Source organism: Staurois parvus, unplaced genomic scaffold (genome assembly GCF_062004578.1).
Source record: "Staurois parvus isolate SC_StPar_1 unplaced genomic scaffold, SC_StPar_1.0 ptg000382l, whole genome shotgun sequence".
Classification (NCBI taxonomy): domain Eukaryota; kingdom Metazoa; phylum Chordata; class Amphibia; order Anura; family Ranidae; genus Staurois; species Staurois parvus.
The window spans coordinates 174504-194880 of NW_028318178.1; the positions used below are offsets into that span (position 1 = coordinate 174504).

A 20377-nucleotide genomic window follows, 5' to 3' on the forward strand; every position below is an offset into this window, starting at 1 on the left:
TTTTTTTTTTTTCTTCAGCCAAAAAGATCATTTCATGTATGCCCAACATTAGAAGTGGGTGGATGCAGGGTGGTATATTCTAATGGTAGGCATACCACACACGTTTTCTGGCAGATATGTCTTTTTTTTTATTCAGCCCACAGGCTGCAAAAACAAAAAGAACAGAACAAGGATCATCGACGAACAGGTACATCACTGGAATTTGAGTGGTTATACCAGGATGATACCTGCAGCTGCAAGCATCATCCTGGCATTGTTTTTTTCAGCCGGTGGTCAACTTTCATCTAAAAGCAATCCTAATGGCTAATTAGCTGCAGGATTGCTTTTACAAGCAGTGCAAGGTGATGCCCCCCCCCCCTCCCGCTGCCTTCCATGGCTTTCCTGGGTAGTCCCGTCCCATCGGGGAACCTGAGAATGGAACCGGTGTTTCCGGCAGCTGACCATAGAGGTGATTGGAGACCAGAATGGCTCCAATCATCTCTATAGTCTAAGACACCCGAAGTTACTAGCATTTCATCACTTTGGTTTCGCCAGATATAAACAGCGCCATTTTTAAATTAGGAAAGCATCTGATCACACTGATCAGAAAGAAAGCTCTATTTGTGAGAAAAAATTACATACATTTATGTACAGCATTGCATGACTGCGCAAGTCTATGCAGATGACATGGTTGGGATTTAAACTGATGACCCTAGTACTGCAAAACAGAAGTGCTAAACACTAAGTCCTGGTTCACATCAACACATTGTGCTTTTTGTCCATTTTGCAGTGCGTTTTTGCATGCGCATTTTTGTTATGTTTTTACTGTGTTTTGTGTTTTTTTTTTTTTTTTTTCAGCTTTTTTTTTTTGCTAAAGTGGAAATTTTCGATCCATGTATGAGCAGGCTGATTGTACCCAAGTTGACCCATTGATCAATTTGGGTACAACCAGCATGTCAGATTTTTAGCATGCAATTATTGGCAGCAACTATAGCTGCAAGTAATATTCACTATGTTATCCTGTCAGAGATAGCTCCTTGTGCTAGGAAAACACAATGGCTTTGTAGGAGGAATTCCCCCATCAACACTGACTGCGTTGTTTTTTGTTTTTGTTCTTTTAGGAATGTGGAGCCATCTTGGTTTGTTTAAACTATGATCAGTTGAGCCCATTGTCTAGAGAATGGAGGTATCCTTGCCATTAGTTGCTCAGGAACTGCTGCGTAAGATAAAGCAATCTTACCAAGAGACTTCACAAGGTAGGTAAAAGTTGTTTTCTGAGTGATGGAAAATAATGCAATGCTGGGGTGTATGTGTGACAATAGGTTTGGCACTTTTCATTTGCTGATGTGGTTTAAAACAAATGTGTTTGTACTTTCACAGCATTCACACCTGCAAACAGACCTTATTTACTGTATATTGTTTTATAAGTGATCGTGGTTACAGATTTGCTGAGTTGCAGACACACTTCTGTTTGAGGTTCAAAAATTTGATTGTCATCTAGTGCCCTACTTAAAGTGGAAATTCACTCTCTCAGTCAACATTGACTATGTTTAATCCGTATGCTACAAACATTAGTAAATAGATAGGAAAGTATATCATATTAACTTATTTTAATTGTTTTTTTATTTTACATTTCTTCAGTTACTTCTTGGTTTCCATGCCTAGGCAAATGATGTCATACATGCCAGCAGTCTACAGGACGGGAGGAGGGGTTTTCTCAGCTAAGCACACCCTCCTGTATGCATGCCTGAGCTAAGGGTAGATGGATTTCAGGAAGTAAATGCTACATGAATCATCTGCCCTTACTCAAGATGGCCACAGCCACAAATGCTAGAGGGTGCTTTTCAAAGTGATTTCTCAACATAAGCATGGAATCGTTGATGGATGGGGGGTTTGCTTTGAATATTGAAAATTAATTAAATAGCATTTTTGGTTTGTTTTGTGCTCAGATGCAGTATAGTTCCACTTTTAAAGATCTCACTTAGTTAAGCTTGACAGATACAGTATCTCACGGAAGTGAGTACACCCCTCACATTTTTGTAAATATTTTATATCTTTTCATGTGACAACACTGAAGAAATAACGCTTTGCTACAATGTAAAGTAGTGAGTGTACAGCTTGTATAACAGTGTACATTTGCTGTCCTCTCAAAATAACTCAACACACAGCCATTAATGTCTAAACCGCTGGCACCAAAAGTGAGTACACCCCTAAGTGAAAATGTCTAAATTGGGCCCAAAGTGTCAATATATTGTGTGGCCACCATTATTTTCCAGCACTGCCTTAACCCTCTTGGGAATTAAGTTCACCAGAGCTCCACAGGTTGCCACTGGAGTCCTCCTCCATGATGAGATCAGGGAAATGGTGGATGTTAAAGACCTTACGCTCCTCCACCTTCTGTTTGAGGATGCCCCACCGATTCTCAATAGGGTTTAGGTCTGGAGACATGCTTGGCCAGTCCATCACCTTTACCATCAGCTTCTTTAGCAAGGCAGTGGGTCATCTTGGAAGTGTGTTTGGGGTCGTTATCATTTTAGAATACTACCCTGTGGCCCAGTCTCTGAAGGGAGTTTATCATGCTCTGCTTAAGTATGTCACAGTACATGTTGGCATTCATGGTTCCCTCAATAAACTTTTGCTCCCCAGTGTTGGCAGCACTCATGCTGCCCCAGACCATGACACTTCCACCACCATGCTTGACTGTAGGTAAGACACACATGTCTTTGTACTCCTCACCTGGTTGCCGCCACACACGCTTGACACCATCTGAACCAAATCAGTTTATCTTGGTCTCATCAGACAACAGGACACGGTTACAGTAATCCATGTCCTTAATCTGCTTGTCTTCAGCAAACTGTTTGCGGGCTTTCTTGTGCATCATCTTTAGAAGAAGCTTCCTTCTGGGATGACAGCCATGCAGACCAATTTGATGCAGTGTGCGGCGTATGGTCTGAGCACTGACCCCCCACCCCTTGAACCTTTGCAGCAATACTGGCAGCACTCATACGTCTGTTTCCCAAACACAACCTCTGGATATGACGCTGAACACGTGCACTCAACTCCTTTGGTCGACCATGGCGAGGCCTGTTCTGAGTGGAACCTGTTCTGTTAAACCACTGTATGGTCTTGGCCACCGTGCTGCAGCTCAGTTTCAGGGTCTTGGCAATCTTCTTATAGCCAAGGCCATCTTTATGTTGAGCAACAATTCTTTTTTTCAGATCCTCAGAGAGTTCTTTGCCATGAGGTGCCATCTTGAACTTCCAGTGACCAGTATGAGAGAGTGAAAGCGATAACACCAAATATAACACACCTGCTCCCCATTCACACCTGAGACCTTGTAACACTAATGAGTCACATGACACCAGGAAGGGAAAATGGCTAATTGGGCCCAATTTGGACATTTTCACTTAGGGGTGCACTCACTTTTGTTGCCAGCGGTTTAGACATTAATGGCTGTGTGTTGAGTTATTTTGAGGGGACAGCAAATTTACACTGTTGTACAAGCTGTACACTCACTACTTTACATTGTAGCAAAGTGTCATTTCTTCAGTGTTGTCACATGAAAAGATCTAAAATATTTACAAAAATGTGAGGGGTGTACTCACTTCTGTGAGATACTGTAGGGAAACATTTATATTATATGATATGAACCTGGACAGCAGCACCCAGACTGGGAGAGGGGGAGGCAGTACTACCTTGCACAGTGTTGTTAGTTTGAACATTCTTTTATTGGAGGAGATAGAACAGTAATGAGCTCAGTAGTGTGCTGCTGCTCCTTCACTGTCTAGTCACTGGCTTGGGGAAATGTCCTAGAATTTTATATAATATACAGTGTGTGTGTGTGTGTGTGTATGTATGTGTGTGTATATATATATATATATATATATATATATATATATAATTCTTTTCTCCCCCACCTCTTCTGCTTATGAAAAACTTCTTTTTATACTGACATTTTTACTTATGATGGTATAAATGCAAAAGCAAACATTTATTATATTGCAGCTTATCAATCTTAGATGTGGTGGCTGCATTAGTTTTCTTTTTTTTTTTTTTTTTTTTTTTAGGCATTCCTTCTTTTATTTTCAACTGGTGGAGCTAGCCAGTAAGTCTGTTTTTCAACAGAACAAACTGTCCTGCATATGTAGCCGTTTAGACAAACCATTTAAAACTGACAGGGGTGCTTACAATGATCAGCTTTTATTTATATAAACTCTTTATCCCAAAAGGAACAAAACTGTTGTCTTAACTGCTTATAAAGTGTTAGCTTGATCTTGGCTTCAATTTCTAAAAGGTATCTAAATCTGCTAGTACATCTAACCCCTGACCTCACAGATTAACAATGCTGCTGTCCAAAGGTGCCCCCTGTACTATTTTATCTAGAGTGGAGGCAGTCTAATACGGAAGGCATGTTAATGGACAGATCACCATAATGAAAGTGGAGGGAAAAGGCTTAAAAAAGAAAACTTATGCAGCTACTACATCTAAGGATTGGTAAGCTGCAATATATTCCATTTTTGGTTTTGGGTTTAATAACACTTTAAGGTTAAACATCCTTCCACCTGACAATGCTGATGCCTGGCATCTGGACAATTAGGCACAGAGCATTTTTTGTGGGAAATTATGAGAATTCATCTAGATGGGTTTCTTAGAAATAACAAATTATTTTTGGGGCACTCCTTGTGCAACTGAAGAAGGAGTTGGAGATAAGAACAGACCCTTTATCCTGTCCTTTTTTTATTTTTCATCCTCTGTGCCAGTTAAATTACTTTTATCATCCCCAAACCTGGCAAAGATCCTTCTCTTTGCAGTAGTTATCGGCCGATTTTCTCTGCTTAACTTAGATGTTAAGCTTTTTTGCGAAACTTATAGTGATCCGCCTCTCTCCATTTCTTCTGGTCCTGATATATCACGATGAGGTCGGATTCGTTCCGGGTCGGAAAGCTAGTGACAACAGTACCAAAACGATCCACCTTATTTCCTACATTAAACAACACTGTTTGAAGGCCTGCCTTCTCTCGTTTGATGCTGAGAAGGCATTTGACCGTGTTTGGCGTTTCCTGCACCTTACTTTAGAGCAAATAGGTCTGGGTCCAGGGTTCCTTAATCGGATTATGTCCCTGTACTCTCACCCAACGGCTTCGGTTATCGTGAACGGTATGGCCTCTTCATCTCGTAGAGCTGTATCTCGAATGGTACCAGACAAGGTTGCCCTCTTTTTTTTTTCTTTTTTTTTTACTTTTTGTCTTGGTTATGGAGCACTTTACGTGGGCTATACGGGCCAATGGTTCTATATTAGGCATTCATACTCCCTCCTCACATCATAAACTGTATGCAGATGATCTCCTAATTTATATGCAACAGCCTCTCATCTCTCTCCCCAGCCTGCTTCAGGAGTTCTATAGATTCTGTTCGTTTTGTAACTTTAAACTTAACATTTCCAAAATGGAGGCATTGAACATCTCTTTACCTGATTGCGTATTGTCTCAACTTCGCTCCAATTTTTCATTTCAGTGTCCTCCGCTTAATTATCTGCCCCTAGTTACGCGCCTGCGCAAAGACTTGGCTTCATGGGGAGCCTCTTCTTTGCCCTGGTTTGGACATATTAACACCCTTAAGATGGACACCCTTCCGAAACTACTATATGTTTTCCAGACTATCCCTGTCTCTGTACCGAAGAGTTTCTTTCTCTCTTTGCATTCTCTATCAATCAGGTTTATTTGGCATCAAGGGTTTTCAAGATTGAAATACAAAGTTCTCACCTATCCAAAGCTTAGGGGTGGAGTGGGTTTACCTGATTTTGAGTTGTATTATTGGGCTGCCCTGTTGGCATGTATACTTGACTGGTTCTCCAGACCTTTCCATAAAGCCTTCTGCATGGTAGAACAAGACCTATCTCAAACCGATCTTCAGGCTCTCCTCTGTGGCTATGGCCGTGACCTTCTTTGTCTACATGGCATGTCTCCTTTGACTTTGGCAGCTCTACGCTTGTGGTATAAACGCTGTCTTCTTACCCTTTTATCCTCCGACCCTTGCCCTTTATCTTCCCTATTTGATAATCCTTCCTTTCCCCAAGGGATGGGATCTTCTATCCTGGGTCCTTTTGCAAGGACCTCTTGGCCGGTGTCCCGAGACTTTATCCACCCTCAGACGGACCTCCAGCTCCTCCCGGGCGGCCCTAGAGATTGGTTGACTACTTTACTTGTCTACGTTTTTGTAAACATTTACATTCCACCTCTTAAACTCACCGCCTGCTTACAGAGTTTGAGCAATTGTGCTCCCTTTTGGAATCTCCGAGACATGTTCTGGCCTCTCTTTACAAAGTTTTGCATGCCGCAACTCATTCTGAACTTCCGCCCTTCACTGGAGCGTGGACTCGAGACATTGGTAGAGATATATGTGCTGAGGAATGGTTTACGTCGTTTCACTTCACACATAAATCCTCTATTTCTTGCTACTCTCAAGAAAAGAATTATAAGCTCCTCTCCCGCTGGTATAAAGACCCCTATTCCCTTCACAGGATTTTTCTATCTGCGTCCAATCTTTGTTGGCGTTGTAATATGGCTGTGGGCACTCAGCTTCATATTTGGTGGGATGGTGATAAAATTAGTCCATTTTGGCACCAAGTTTTTGAAGACTACAATATAATTTATAGTGAGTCCTTGACCTCTTCGCCGGAGATTGCTCTCCTCTCCAGTTTACCAGGTTCGCTGGCGGCACAGAAGAAGTGTTTTATTACGTTTCTTCCTGTCTGTGGCTCGTCAATCGATACCTCTTTTTTGGAAATTGACCACCCCCCTCCTACCGCTGTGGGTGTCTGCAATTAATGATATCATGTGAATGGAAGAGATGTTGGCGTTTGCCAATGATACCTATGAAAAACATAAATTATTATGGTCAGTCTGGCTCCATTTTTTCCTCCTTCTCGACCCTTCGTGACTTGTATGCTCCTGCTATGCCTACTTAGACCTTATCCGTTTGGTCTACTGGACCCACGGCTGTCTGCCTTGTATTGGTGTGTTTGCTTTTGACTCTTCCTCTTTTCTTTTCTTCTTTTCCTGTGCTTCTTCCTTCCTTTCTTTCCCTCTTTCACCTTTCTCCTTTGAGTTATTTTTTTTAAATTTTATTTGGTGGACTCCGCCCAGACATATCTTACTGCTCCTCATGCCCCTTTTTTGGAACAGATTCTCCAGATATATGTCTTAGGGGTTTTCATGTTATTTATCCAGGTCTACCTAACTTGACTGTTGATGTTCACTGACTTTTTTATATTATCTCTTTGTCTCATCTCCTGGATGAGCCTACTGATTGTTCACATGCATATGTAATCGCTGGTTCCTCCTTGTTTTTCTTTTCTGTATACTATGTTGTAAAAACCTAATAAAGACAAATTTGCCTTTAAATTACTTTTATCAATGGAGTTGCTGTTAAAAAAGACAGATTGTCACTACAGCTTATCACATCATGTCTCATCAGTTGTAAAAGCAACATAGCTACTGCTACCTGTTTCGTGTCCAAAATGTGTGGCAGCTGCTGTGTTACTTTTAGGAGTTGTAAAATAAATACTGCTTTTATGATCCTAAAAGCTGGAGCACAGATCTACCTTTTTTCTCAGTGTGTTGTTAGCAGAGGACCACAACTGGAATGTGATTGGAGAGTAATTACTAGGGGTGAGGCATATTTTGAATTTCTCAGTACAGAATCCATTTAGTTGGGTTAAATGTTATCTGCCACTCACCTACAGAAGTAGGCAGTTGAAGGAAGAAATAATTATTAAAGAGCATCTGTACCCCCCCCCCCCCCCGAGTGCAGCCCATCAAGATAAATAACTTTTTTTTTTAAGCTTTGTTTTTTTTCATGGAAGAAAGGCTATGAGGCTCCATGTGGGGCTGCACAATGAATATTGCAGGATTAGGGATGAGCTTGGAGAACGGGCAAGTCATTAAAGGACAACTGTACATACAGTGGCGAAAATAATTATTTGATCCCCTGCAGATTTTGTAAGTTTGCCCATTTACAAAGAAATGAAGGGTCTATAATTTTTATTGTATGTGTATTTTAATTGATAGAAACAGAATATCAACCAAAAATCCAGAAAAAACACATGATACAAATATTATAAATTGAATTGCAGTTCAGTGTGTAAAAAAAGTATTTGATCCCCTACAAACCAACAATAATTCTGGCTCCCACAGACTGGCTATGTTCTCATGTGGTAGAGCTAGATTAGTCAGATTGACAGATTAGTCCTGTCACTTTAAGAAGGTGCTCCTAATGACAACTTGTTATGTGTATTAAAGACACCTGTCCACAGAATCTCTTTCTTCCATTCAAACCTTGCCATCATGGGCAAATGGCCAAAGAGCTGTTAAAGGACGTTCGGAACAAGATTGTAGACCTGCACAAGGCTGGAATGGGCTACAAGATCATCAGCAAGAAGCTTGGTGAGAAGGCGATGACTAGTGGAGCAATTATACACAAATGGAAGAAATACAAAATAACCATCAGTCACCCTCAATCTGGAGCTCAATGCAAGATTTCACCTCATGAGGTAAGGATGATCATGAGAGCAGCCCAAAACTACATGGGAGGAACTTGTGAATGATTTCAAGGCAGTTAGGAGCACAGTCACCAAACAAACCATTAGTAACACAATACGCTGCCAATGCTGCAGCACCCGCAAGGTTGCCCTTGATTCAGAGAAGGGTTGGGAGAAAGTGCTGTGGTCAGATGAGACCAAAATTGAGCTCTTTGGCATTAAATCGATTTGCCGTGTTTGGAGGAAGAAAAATGCTAACTATGGCCCTAAGAACACCATCCCTACAGTCAAGCATGGAGCTGGAAACATATGCTTTGGAGCCATTTCTCTGCTAATGATACAGGCTGATTTTGGCACATTGTGGGTCCAATAGACTGGGCCATGCATTGTAAAATCTTGGATGAGAACCTTCTTCCCTCAGCCAGAACACTGAAGATGACAATGACCCAAAACATACTGCCAAGGCAACAAAGGAGTGGCTCTAGAACAGTGGTTCTCAACCTTCTTAATACAGTTCCTCATGTTGTGGTGACCCCCAACCATAAAATTATTTGCCCAGTAATTATAATTCATGAAGTGTCATTTTACCTCCAATACTGCTGCTTTCAGCACAGTAGCTGCTTTCTACACAGTAGCTGCTTTCTACACAGTAGCTGCTCATTACACATCAGAAATATGTGTTTTCCCGATGGTCTTAAGTGACCCCTGTGAAAGGGTCTTTCGACCCCCAAAGGGGTCGCGACCCATAGGTTGAGAACCACTGCTCTAGAAGAAGCACATTAAGATCATGGCGTGGCCTAGCCAGTATACATAGGTTAATCCTATAGAAAATGTATGTAGGAAGCTGAGACTTTGAGTTGCCAAGCAACAGCCAAGACACCTTAAGTATTTAACGAAGATCTGTAAAGAAGAGTGGACCACAATTCCTTCTGAGATGTGTGAAAACCTGGTAACCATGTACAAGAAATGTCTTATCTCTGTGCTTGCAAATCCACCAAATACTATGTCGTGTTTTGCTTGAGGATCAAATATTTATTTTACTGACTGAACTGCTACTCAATTTATAACATTTGTATCGTGTGTTTTTTTGGGGGATTTTTGATAGATATTCTGTCTCTATCATTTAAATAAAATAAAATTCTAGATCCTTCATTTCTTCGTAAATGGGCAAACTTACAAAATCTGCAGGGGATCAAATAATTGTTTTCTCCATTGTACAATGTACAAAATATAATATTGCATGTTTTCTTATCTTGTTCATAGAAGCATTTGTGGTTATGGTGCAGCTGTGCATAGTAACCAATCAGCTTCTAACTTCAGTGTGTTCAATTAAACTTTGACAATAAATCTAGCAGCTGATTGGATATTATGCACAGCTGCACCGAATCTCTGTGTACCAGTTTTATTTAATCTCCCTTATTGTGTCCTTTATAACCCCATATGACATTACCACAGTCATCATCCTAAACATATATAACTAATAAAAAAACAAAACAAAAAATGTTGTCTTTCAACCACCTTATTGGTTAGATACTAGTTTCTGGAGCACCATTTTAAAAGGCGCTGCAGAAAGCACACATGGGTGGCCTGTCCACAGGCAAATTCATTAGACAGCTCAGATCATAGGCATGATGTACATATCTAATGAGTATGGCTCTCTACCTTGTGATTGCTGTTTCTGCTCATTTACAATGCAGGAAACTCCTCCTGTGAAGGAGGATTTCAGCAGATTGAAGCTGAAGGTGGAAGGTTTGTAGCTGATCTCCTGCTTTACTATCCCTTAAAATAGTTTGTTTGGGCCAAACAAACTATTTCCTTCACTAAAATGTGTATCCACTGTGCATGCTGTAAAAACTGTGGAGATCATGATGTCTTCAGCTCGCCTCTTCGGCTCCAATCAGAGGGATAATTTTTTTTTAAGGCAAATGAATGAGGCTGTGGCTTACGCATTTATTTGCAAATATGTGCAAACAAAACCCTTATGCAAACTGTTAGACAGGGCCAAATTGGTTGTTTGCAGGCTGACTGGCAAGTGTTGCTAGGAAATCCTTTGATTGTTTGTGATGTGCATTACCCTTTCATGTGCACCTTGCTGCTAAGGCTGGCTATAGGTTGGGACAGTTGTAATTTTTTAGTCCTGCCTAAATTGGTCCTAGTATGTGTATGTATGAGAGTTGGGGACCTAGATTGTACACTCCTTGAGGGTTAGGGACTGATGTGAATGTACAATATATGTAAAGCGCTGCGTAAATTGATGGCGCTGTATAAGTACCTGTAATAAATTTAAAAAAGAAATAAAAACCCACTGCTTATTAACTACCAGCAAACGAAAGCACTGTCTGCCTTGAAAAAAATTATATGAAGTTCATTTGGTTTACAATGTTGAATGACTGTGTTATTGTCAAACTATCACATCACTGAAAGTTAAAAAATGTTCTGGTAATAAAGGGGTATATACGGACTAGTACTCAAAGGTTAAACCTCACTTTATCACGTTCCTTCACAGATGAAAGAATTATCATCTGTAACATCTGGACATCCCGTTTCATGTACTTTATCATTGGTCTGAATTCAATTTACTTATTCGATTTTACTCAATTTAGTCATTTGATGCTTTACATAGTCACCTCTAAATGGGAGAAAAGTCACAGAAGCTGTAAATATTAGACATACTTTACATTTGTACTTTCCATCATTGGAAATCTTGACCTATGTCATCTCCTGGGAATGGGCTTGGATATATGCTTTGCTAACTGCATAGAAATACTCATAAAGTAAATAGCAAAGAAGGCACTTAATATTTCTGAAGAAAATGGACTTCTTATTGTTTATCTTTGTGATCTCACTGGTCCATCTTTATTCATCATCACCATAGCTGCAGAATTATGACATCTTGCCATTGGCAGCATTGGCGTTATAATGTATTGAGAACTTCTAAACATTTTTGACTTTGGGGTTGCTTCTGCTGACAGCAGTTTACAGTTGTCACCAAAATCCTCTACAACAGGGGTGCTCAACCCGTGAGCCCTTCTGATGTGATCCGCGACCTCATACCAGGAAAGTGTATGCCCGGAGTTGGCAACCTGTTGATCGCAAGCTGGGCTTGCTGACCCGCAATCCCAGAGCATCAGAGTTCACTTAGTTGGCTCCGGCAGGACAGAAAGCAGGTGGCTGCAGAGGGAGCAGGAGCGCATAAGCCGATGCTTCTTCTATAGCACCAACTCCTGTCTCATGCAGAGTTATGCCAAGGGCACTTCACCTGGGTCCTTTCTAGCAGCCCAGAGAGCGATGCCAGCAGGAGCTGGAAGAGGAAAAGAAGGAAAGTGTATTAACCACTTGCCTACTGGGCACTGTCACCCCCTACCTGCCCAGGCCAATGTTCAGCTTTCAGTGCTGTCGCATTTTGAATGACAATTGCGCGGTCATGCAACACTGTACTTATATGGAATTTTTATAATTTTTTCACACAAGTAAATCTTTCTTTTGGTGGTATTTAATCGCCACTGGGTGTTTTTATTTTTTGCACTATAAGCAAAAAATTTTTAAAAAAAGTTTTTCTTTGTTTCTATTCTAAAATTTTGCAAACAGGTAATTTTTCTCCTTCCCTGATGTGCATTGATGAGGCTGCACTGATAGGCAGCACTGATGAGGTGGCCCGGATAGGCAGCACTGATAGGAGGCACTGATAGGCGGTGTTGATGGGTGGCACTGACTGAGGGCACAGGTGGGTGGCACTGCTGGGCACAGGTGGGTGGCACTGCTGGGCACAGGTGGGTGGCACTCTGGGCACTGATCATCAGTGCCCTGGTAATCAGTGCCGATCATTTCTCTGACAATTGCCGGTTATTGGCAGTACTTTCCTCACGCTGTGAGGAAAGTGCAGATGATAACCGGCAACTGTATTTACCTGGTGATCTGCTGTGTCATGGGGCACAGCTGATCACGTGGTAAAAGGCCGCTGTGATTGGCCGTTTACCACTGGGGGGGCACAGGGGGCATGTTCTGGAATGACGTCCATGGGCATGGTCTCAGAACTAGACAACCGTGATGTAGCCGTCCTTCGGCTATAGCGCAGTAGGGAAGAAGTTAAATAACACATACAATGCGCTTTTGCAATGGACATATTCGCAATTATAAAAGGGTTAACAACTATTTGGCTGCTTTCTCACTGATCCGCGGTTTTAGCTATGGCTTTCCTGTGGGTTAGCAGCACTGAGCTATAGATATTATAACCTGCAGGTTTGGTGCGTTTTCTGAAAGTGCACCAAAACTCCTGAATGCAGTGCACCACACCTCATCACAAGATATAATAGAAATCAGAGTAGGTAACCTGCAGGTGCACTGCGCTGCACCCACTGTGCGGGTAAACTGCAGCATGAGTAAACCGTGGCACATCCGTGTGAAAGGGGGGCCCAGGACAGTAAGGGCGGTGAAAACCCGAAGCTGTGATGTGTTTTTACTACATCCCCCAACCACTGCTGTAGCATCAGAGGTTGCAATGGTGACACTGCCCCATGCTTGCTTTGAGGAGTATTCAGTTTGCATTTAGATCAGTTTAAGATAATTCTTGGTTCCATCTCAGCTTCTTCACTTCTGATCAGATTTGACTTCCTTCTCACCTTTAATTAACATCCTTCTAAGCTGCATCAGGCTTTTGTATTTTTATTGACCTGTATGGAGAGAAAGGACCTTACATGGACCTTTACAGTGCTTGAACCTGTTCAGTACACTTATTAAAGTTACTGATAGGCATACTTTTTTAACAAGGAGGAACCCTTGATTTAACTTCCAGGTTTTAGTAAACACCTGCTATTTACAATGCGTACAGGTCACGGAATACTGGCTTGAGCAGGATTTTAAATACAAGAATAAATAAAGGACTGTGAAAAGAATGTGGTGTACTTTGCATATTTAACACCTATTTATATGCCACAATATTTTTGGAAATAGTAAAGAAATTAAATTAAAAAGAAAAAGGTCCCAAAAGAGAAACAGGTGGTGGAAATTGTAGTGTTCCCTTACCAAATGGTCTCCCCCTTACACTGCTGGTCAGTGAAATGCTCCTTTTAAATTGGTGGTCAGTGGAGAATAGCCCCATTAGATTTTTGGTCAACGGGAAAAGAACCATATTTCTGGGAGAAGGGCGCCATTACATAGGTGGTCAGCAGAGAAAGGGCCCCACTACACTGGTGATCAGTGGGAAAGGGCTCTATTACACTGGTGGTAAGGGGTATTGGGTGTTAGGGGTCCTTATAAGGAAGGCAAATATTGTTGATGTCTAAAGGAAACCCAGGTAACCTTTCAAGGAACCCTGGTTGATGTAGAAAAAAAAAACTATGACATATGATGAGATGACATGACCTACCTACAGTCTTTCCTTGTCTACTTCCCAGTGCTACATATTGGCTGTTGATGGGGGGGGGGGGGTGTTGTACAAATAATTCAGAGGACCCCAGACCTCAGAAATGCTCATTGTCACACATTAATAATTTCAAACTGCTAAAAATTTTGTATGATTATGATATTTATTAGGGTAGAGAATAATGTCTTCATGCTTCTGTGCCATAATTGGGGATAAATGTTGTGGCTATTCCTGGACATAATGTAATATGAGGAAGGTCAGACAGATCACCTACTGTTCTCAGGGAGACGCCTGCTTGTGTGTGGCTGGCCTAACTCTGGATAAACATCTGACAATATCAGATCACATGGCTGCCATGTCTCAGTCATGTCTCCCACTCTAATCACCTCTTTTTCTTGTCTCATATTATCACATTACACTCTCATTATTCCTTAGTACAGTTACAGCTGGATAGCCAGGCACATGGCTGCAGAATCCTTTCACGGTTTAGACAAATTGTTAGCTAATAGTTTAAATAATCTAAGAGAAACTGTTTACAAGAGAAATCCCGTCATTGAGTAACATTAAAACTGAACTCCAGAATAAGTAAATATTGTCCAAGTACAAGATGCATGTGTAATCTTCCTTGAATCTTGGAGTGCTTTGTAGATTTCTTCCAGATCTGTGCAGTAATTCAGTGTAGGGCCCCATTCACATCACCTGTATCTGGAACACATGTTCCCACTCATGATTTTTGTAGAATGATTCACACCTGTTTCTACAAGCCACACATAGGGCAGCTCGCTCACACATAGGGCAAAAAAACTGAAGCACCAAATTTTGGCCCTGAGGCAGGCTAGTTGTGCTGCAATTTTTGCATGTATTGTTACATGATAATTGCGGCATAGTCCCACCATGTTTGGGATGCCATTAAGAATGAGTGGGACCCAAATGCGTGTTGTGCATTTTGCTGCAATTTTAGTGTGATTCCAAATCGCTAAGTGTGATGCAGCCTAATTACGCATTTAATTTCCTGACTACCTATCAGATTTTTGAAGGTAAGTGAAAACACCCACAAAATGACCACAATTTGGGAAGCAAACACCCCAATGTATTTCCTTTGAGGCATAATGAGTCTTTTGAACGTGTAATTTTTTGCCATGAGTTTTTGAAAAATGTGGAAGGAAAATTAAATCGTATTTTGTTGCACAACTTGTGAATTTATAAGGTACTTCTAACACACAGATTGGACATTTACACCCCAAAATACATTATGGTACTCCTCTTGAGTATGGCATTCCACAGGATTGTACTCTGAATCCAAATCAGACAGTAAGAGCTGCATGGTTACTCTCATCTGTCATGCTGAGTATTTTAAATGCCTTTGTGCTTGTGTAAAAATTTTTTGGGCATGGCTGGTCTGGAGACAACACATTGCTCTGATGGTGTGACTGATTCAGGGCACTGATCACGGCTACACTGGCGTGGCCGATCAGGACACTGATGCAGCTGCACTGGCGTGGCCGATCAGGACACTGATGAGGCTTCACTGGCGTGGCCGATCAGGACACTGATGCGGCTGCACTGGCGTGGCCGATCAGGACACCGATGCGGCTGCACTGGCGTGGCCGAACAGGACACCGATGCGGCTGCACTGGCGTGGCCGATCAGGACACCGATGCGGCTGCACTGGCGTGGCCGATCAGGACACCGATGCGGCTGCACTGGCGTGGCCGATCAGGACACCAATGCTGCTGCACTGGCGTGGCCGATCAGGACACCGATGCAGCTGCACTGGCGTGGCCGATCAGGACACCGATGCGGCTGCACTGGCGTGGCTGATCAGGACACTGATGAGCCTTCACTGACATCTCTGTGTGAGGAAAGTAGAGCCAATAACCAACAAAGGAATTGTGTATGTTTACACTGCGACAGCTGTGATTGGGCACAGCTAATCCCATGCTAGAGACCTGCTATGATTGGCCCTTTACCCTGATCTGTGGTCCATTGTGTCCAAGGCACACAGCGGTCACAAAGTGTTCCCCATGCACACCTCAGGGGGGCTCACAGGAGGTGTGCACATGAGAGGATGTGGTTAAATTAGAGTTTATGTACATAACTTTGTGTTCTTTTTTTTAGTGAAAGGTCACGTAAGCCTTTTTGTTCCTGACAAAGCTGTTGTCATTGCTTTATATCTTCCTGTGGTCTCTAGATATTCTTGCTGGACAATGACAGCAGCAAGTTTCTATTTACAGCAAGTCATAAATGATTTGGGGTATGTGTTTTTTCTAAAGCTGTCACTTGTACACCAGTAGTCTTGTTCCTGGATTGCAGCTGCCTTTGAAGAAGTGGTGGACATAACCAACATCCTGGCTCTGCCCGGATCCTTTAATCCTACCCTGAGCTGGCTTGTTTAATGTGAATATTTTCCTTGTTTCCTTTCAAAAGCCTACTTCTATGCTATAGGGGTAAATCGTAAAGGCATATTTCACAAGCTTTAGGTTTCCTACATACGTATGACTGGCACATTCCAAGGGTTCCCTGACACTCAGCGCAGAAGATTTGTATTGAGCCAGATAACTCAGTTAATACTCAGGGAAGCATTTAGTCATTTAAAAGGAAATGGGACTACAATGTCTGGCTGCGTGTAATCCAGGCTCTGTTCATGCAAATTGCTTGCCCTCGTGGGCTCACCCCTGTGGTTAGCATCAGAAGACTGGAAGGCATGGCATGGATATTGAATACCCACTTGGTCAGAATATGTGCGAAGATGACTATAAAAATTAGCGCTGATGTGCAGACATGAAATAACTACAAAATCTGTGTTTCTAAATCAAGATCATATAATCTAGATTAGCAGATCAATTTCCTAGACACTCTGATTCTTACAAACATCCATTCCTCACTGGTTGTCTTTACATGAAACATGTCATGTAAGAAATATGGAGGCTGCCAATGTTGACCGGAACATGCCAATTGCATGGCTGCTATGCTGATTTATTGGTTTTGATACTTTCTAAGGGACTGCTTTGGAATATGAAAGCAGATCAGGGATTTGGGTTGCTTAGTTCTTAAATTGGGAACACGTGCACCATCTACTGGTGGATTCTGATATTTTTAGTGTGATGCAAATTCATATCACAATGGCATGAAACTCAAAGCTTGCAAAATATGCCTTTACTCTAATGGAGAGATCACAAGCCTATTAGTGTCACCTACAGTAAAAAGCTCTTTGAGAACCTAGGCAAGTGTAGACACCTTGATTGGGAACTGCAAACATGAACATATACGGGTTCATTTATAAAAAAGAGTGGATAATGTTACCTGCTCTGGCATATACTGTGGTCCATCCCATTCATTAAAAATTGGGCCACAGTGGGTAGCCGGTGGAGCTCCGCAGGTCCCTCTTTACTAACAGCAGAGAGAGCTCAGTGATGGATGAGGAGCGATGGACTTGTGACTTTGACAGATTTGCATGACCAAGCACTTCTCCCATTTTTTAAAATATTTCTTTACACTCCCATTTATTTTAAGGCTACGTTCACACATGTACATTGCTGGAACGTGTGCAAATTCTTGTGCTTTCCGCAGTGCACAAAGATATGCAGACCTTTGGCAGGCATGCATCGATGATATTAACTCTTATCGGCTCCCTACACATCTTGCCAACGTGCGTGCCAAAATGCTTGGTAACAAAATACCATGCATTTTGGTGTGGCACAATTTTCAACCACTTGAAGACTGAGCCTATTTTGACACTTTTTGTATACATGTAAAAATCAGTAATTGTTTGCTAGAAAATGACTTAGAACCCACAAACATTATACTGTATATATATTTTTAAGCAGACACTAGAGAATAAAATAATGGGTTTTGCAATATTTTATGTCACACGGTATTTGCGCAGCTGTTTTTCAAACACAATTTTTGGAGAAAAAATATACTTTAATGAATTTTAATGCACACAAACAGAATGTAATACCCAATTGTTTGTTACAAAATAAAAGATGATGCTGCAGTAAATATATACTAAACATGTCACATTTTAAAATTGCGCACGCTCATGGAATGGTGACAAACTACATACATTATATTATCCATTGGTGACCCTTTAAAGCCTTTACAGGTTACCAGTTCAGAGTTACATAGGAGATCTGGTGCTTCAATTATTGCTCTTGATGGGATGTTTGCAGCGATACCTCAGATGTTTGGTGCGCTTTCTGTTTACGTACTGGCGCGGGACCAACACATCCCTTCGCCTTTGTGCGCAAGCACGGTGGGATGGGGACGTTTCAAAAAAATATTTTTTTTGTAATTTATTATATTTAAATTTTTTTATTTTTACACTAACTCTTTAAATGTTTTTATCACTTTTATTGCTATCACAAGGAATCCCTTGTAATAGCAATAAAGCATGACAGGTCCTCTTTACTGAGACATCTGGGATCCCCGGCGGCACGCTTCGGGAACTGTAAGTGATGGCTGTGTCCCTCGGGTCATGGCTGAGTTTTCTCTCTCCTTTCCTCACACCAGTACCTAATGTGAGGAAAGGAGAGAGAATCGGTTTCTAAACTGTGAGTGTGCTCATCAGTGCCCTATCTGTGCTCATCAGTGCCCGCCAGTGAGTGCCCATCTGTGCATATCAGTGCTCATCAGTGCACACCAGTGAGTGCCCATCAGTGTCTATCTGTGCTCATCAGTGCCCATCTATGCATATCATTGCTCATCGGTGCCCATCTGTGCATATCAGTGCCCATCTATGCATATCAGTGCCCAGCTGTGCATATCAGTGCTCATCGGTGCCCATCTCTGCATATCAGTGCTCATCGGTGCCCATCAGCGAGGGCTCATCAGTTCCCATTAGTGAGGGCTCATCAGTGTTCCCCAGTGCTGCCTTATCACTGCAGCTTATCAGTGCTCATCAGTGCTGCTTCATCACTGCAGCTTATCAGTGCCCATCAGTGCTGCCTCATCACTGCAACTTATCGGTGCACATCAGTGCTCTTCAGTTACCATCAGTGCTACCTAAATACTGCAGCCTATCAGTGTACATCAGTGCCACTTATTCGTACACATCAGTGCCACCCTATCAGTGGATCCTCATTAGCACCCATCAGTGCACATCAGTGGCAGTTTATCAGTGCAGTGCATTATTGCACATCAGTGCAACCTCATCAGTGTCAATTAGTGCAGCCTCATCACTTCACATCAGCATCCCCATCAGTGCACCCTCATCAGCAACCAGCAGTGCACCCCCAATCAGCACCCACAAGTGCTGCCTCATCAGCACCCAGCAGTGCAGCCTCATCAGCGGCATAGCCTCATTAGAGCAGCCTCATCAGCACCCATTAGTGAAGCCACATCTGTCCCAGTATGTCTAAAAATTATTTTTCTGTGAGGAGGCCTACCAAATCCTAACCATGACCGACGAGAGCAGTGGGGAGCTCTCCGAGTCTGATTCTGATTTGGATTATGAGCCCATTTTAAGCAGTGGGTCTGCTACAGAATTCTGCTACAGAATCGGAGGAGGAGGAAAGTGTGCCCACCAAACAAAGGTTTTCTGGTGAGGAGCAAGCTACCACAAGTAGCACAGTGGCATACACTAGTAGAGCAGTGGCTTCCACCAGAAATGGAGAACCTCAAGAAAGGCCAGGTACTAGTGGGGTGTCACCTCAGCCCCAAAGGGTTAGGATCCATGTGGCTCTTCCATATGCCCTTCAAAACCCCCTATGGCTTTCCCCTAACTCTGGAGCAGCTAACATCCCCCCTTTTGCTGCCAGCCAGGAGTCCAGGTGAACAGAAAAATTTTCCCCCATTGATTTTTTTTTTTTTATTCAATTTTTTACCAATGGCTTGCTAAATTCAATTGTGGAGCAGTGCAACCTCTATGCCCAACAATTCATAGCCACCAACCCAGATTTAATTTATGCTCGTCCCTATGAATGGAAGCAGTTAACAGTGGAGGAATTTAGAACCTTTTTGGTAAAAAAGAAACATTTATTACGGAACTCACAAAAAAAAATCAATTACACTCCTACTAGTCTACCCACCAAATCCATCATATGCCAAATTTCTCATCAGTGATGCCCAGAACAAGATATCTAATGATCATGCGGTTCCTCCATTACAACAATAACACTCAGTGCCTTCCCAAAAATGACTCCGCATATGATAAATTGTATAAAATTCGGCCACTCCTTAATTTTTTCTCTGAGAAATTCGCCCAATTATTTGTCCCGGACAAAAATATCTGCATGGATGAGTCGCTTGTCCCCTTCCCTGGCATGCTCCGCTTCAAGCAGTTTATCCACAGCAGAAGGGCCGATATGGTGTTAAACTCTATAAATTATGCGACAGAGCCACAGGGTACATGTACGCCTTCCTTGTGTATGAAGGAAAGGACACCCAACTGCATCCTCCTGAATGCCCAGATTACACTGGAGCAAGTGGAAAAGTAATTTGGAAGCTTGTATTTCCATTCCTTGAAAATGGTTATTATCTATATGTTGATAATTTTT

At 42.1% G+C, this 20377-nt stretch overlaps 1 protein-coding gene across 5 annotated transcripts in view; it reads left to right on the forward strand.

Annotated features, from left to right (window-relative positions):
• Positions 1-20377, forward strand: part of ZSWIM7 (zinc finger SWIM-type containing 7) — a 199765-nt gene that overhangs the window by 24133 nt on the left and 155255 nt on the right. For all 5 annotated transcript variants that reach the window (XM_089685732.1, XM_089685728.1, XM_089685730.1 and 2 more), the window contains one exon: positions 1101-1235. In XM_089685732.1, coding sequence (XP_089541858.1) covers positions 1160-1235 — 76 coding nt within the window. In that variant the 5' untranslated portion in view covers positions 1101-1159. The remainder of the gene's footprint in view (positions 1-1100; positions 1236-20377) is intronic.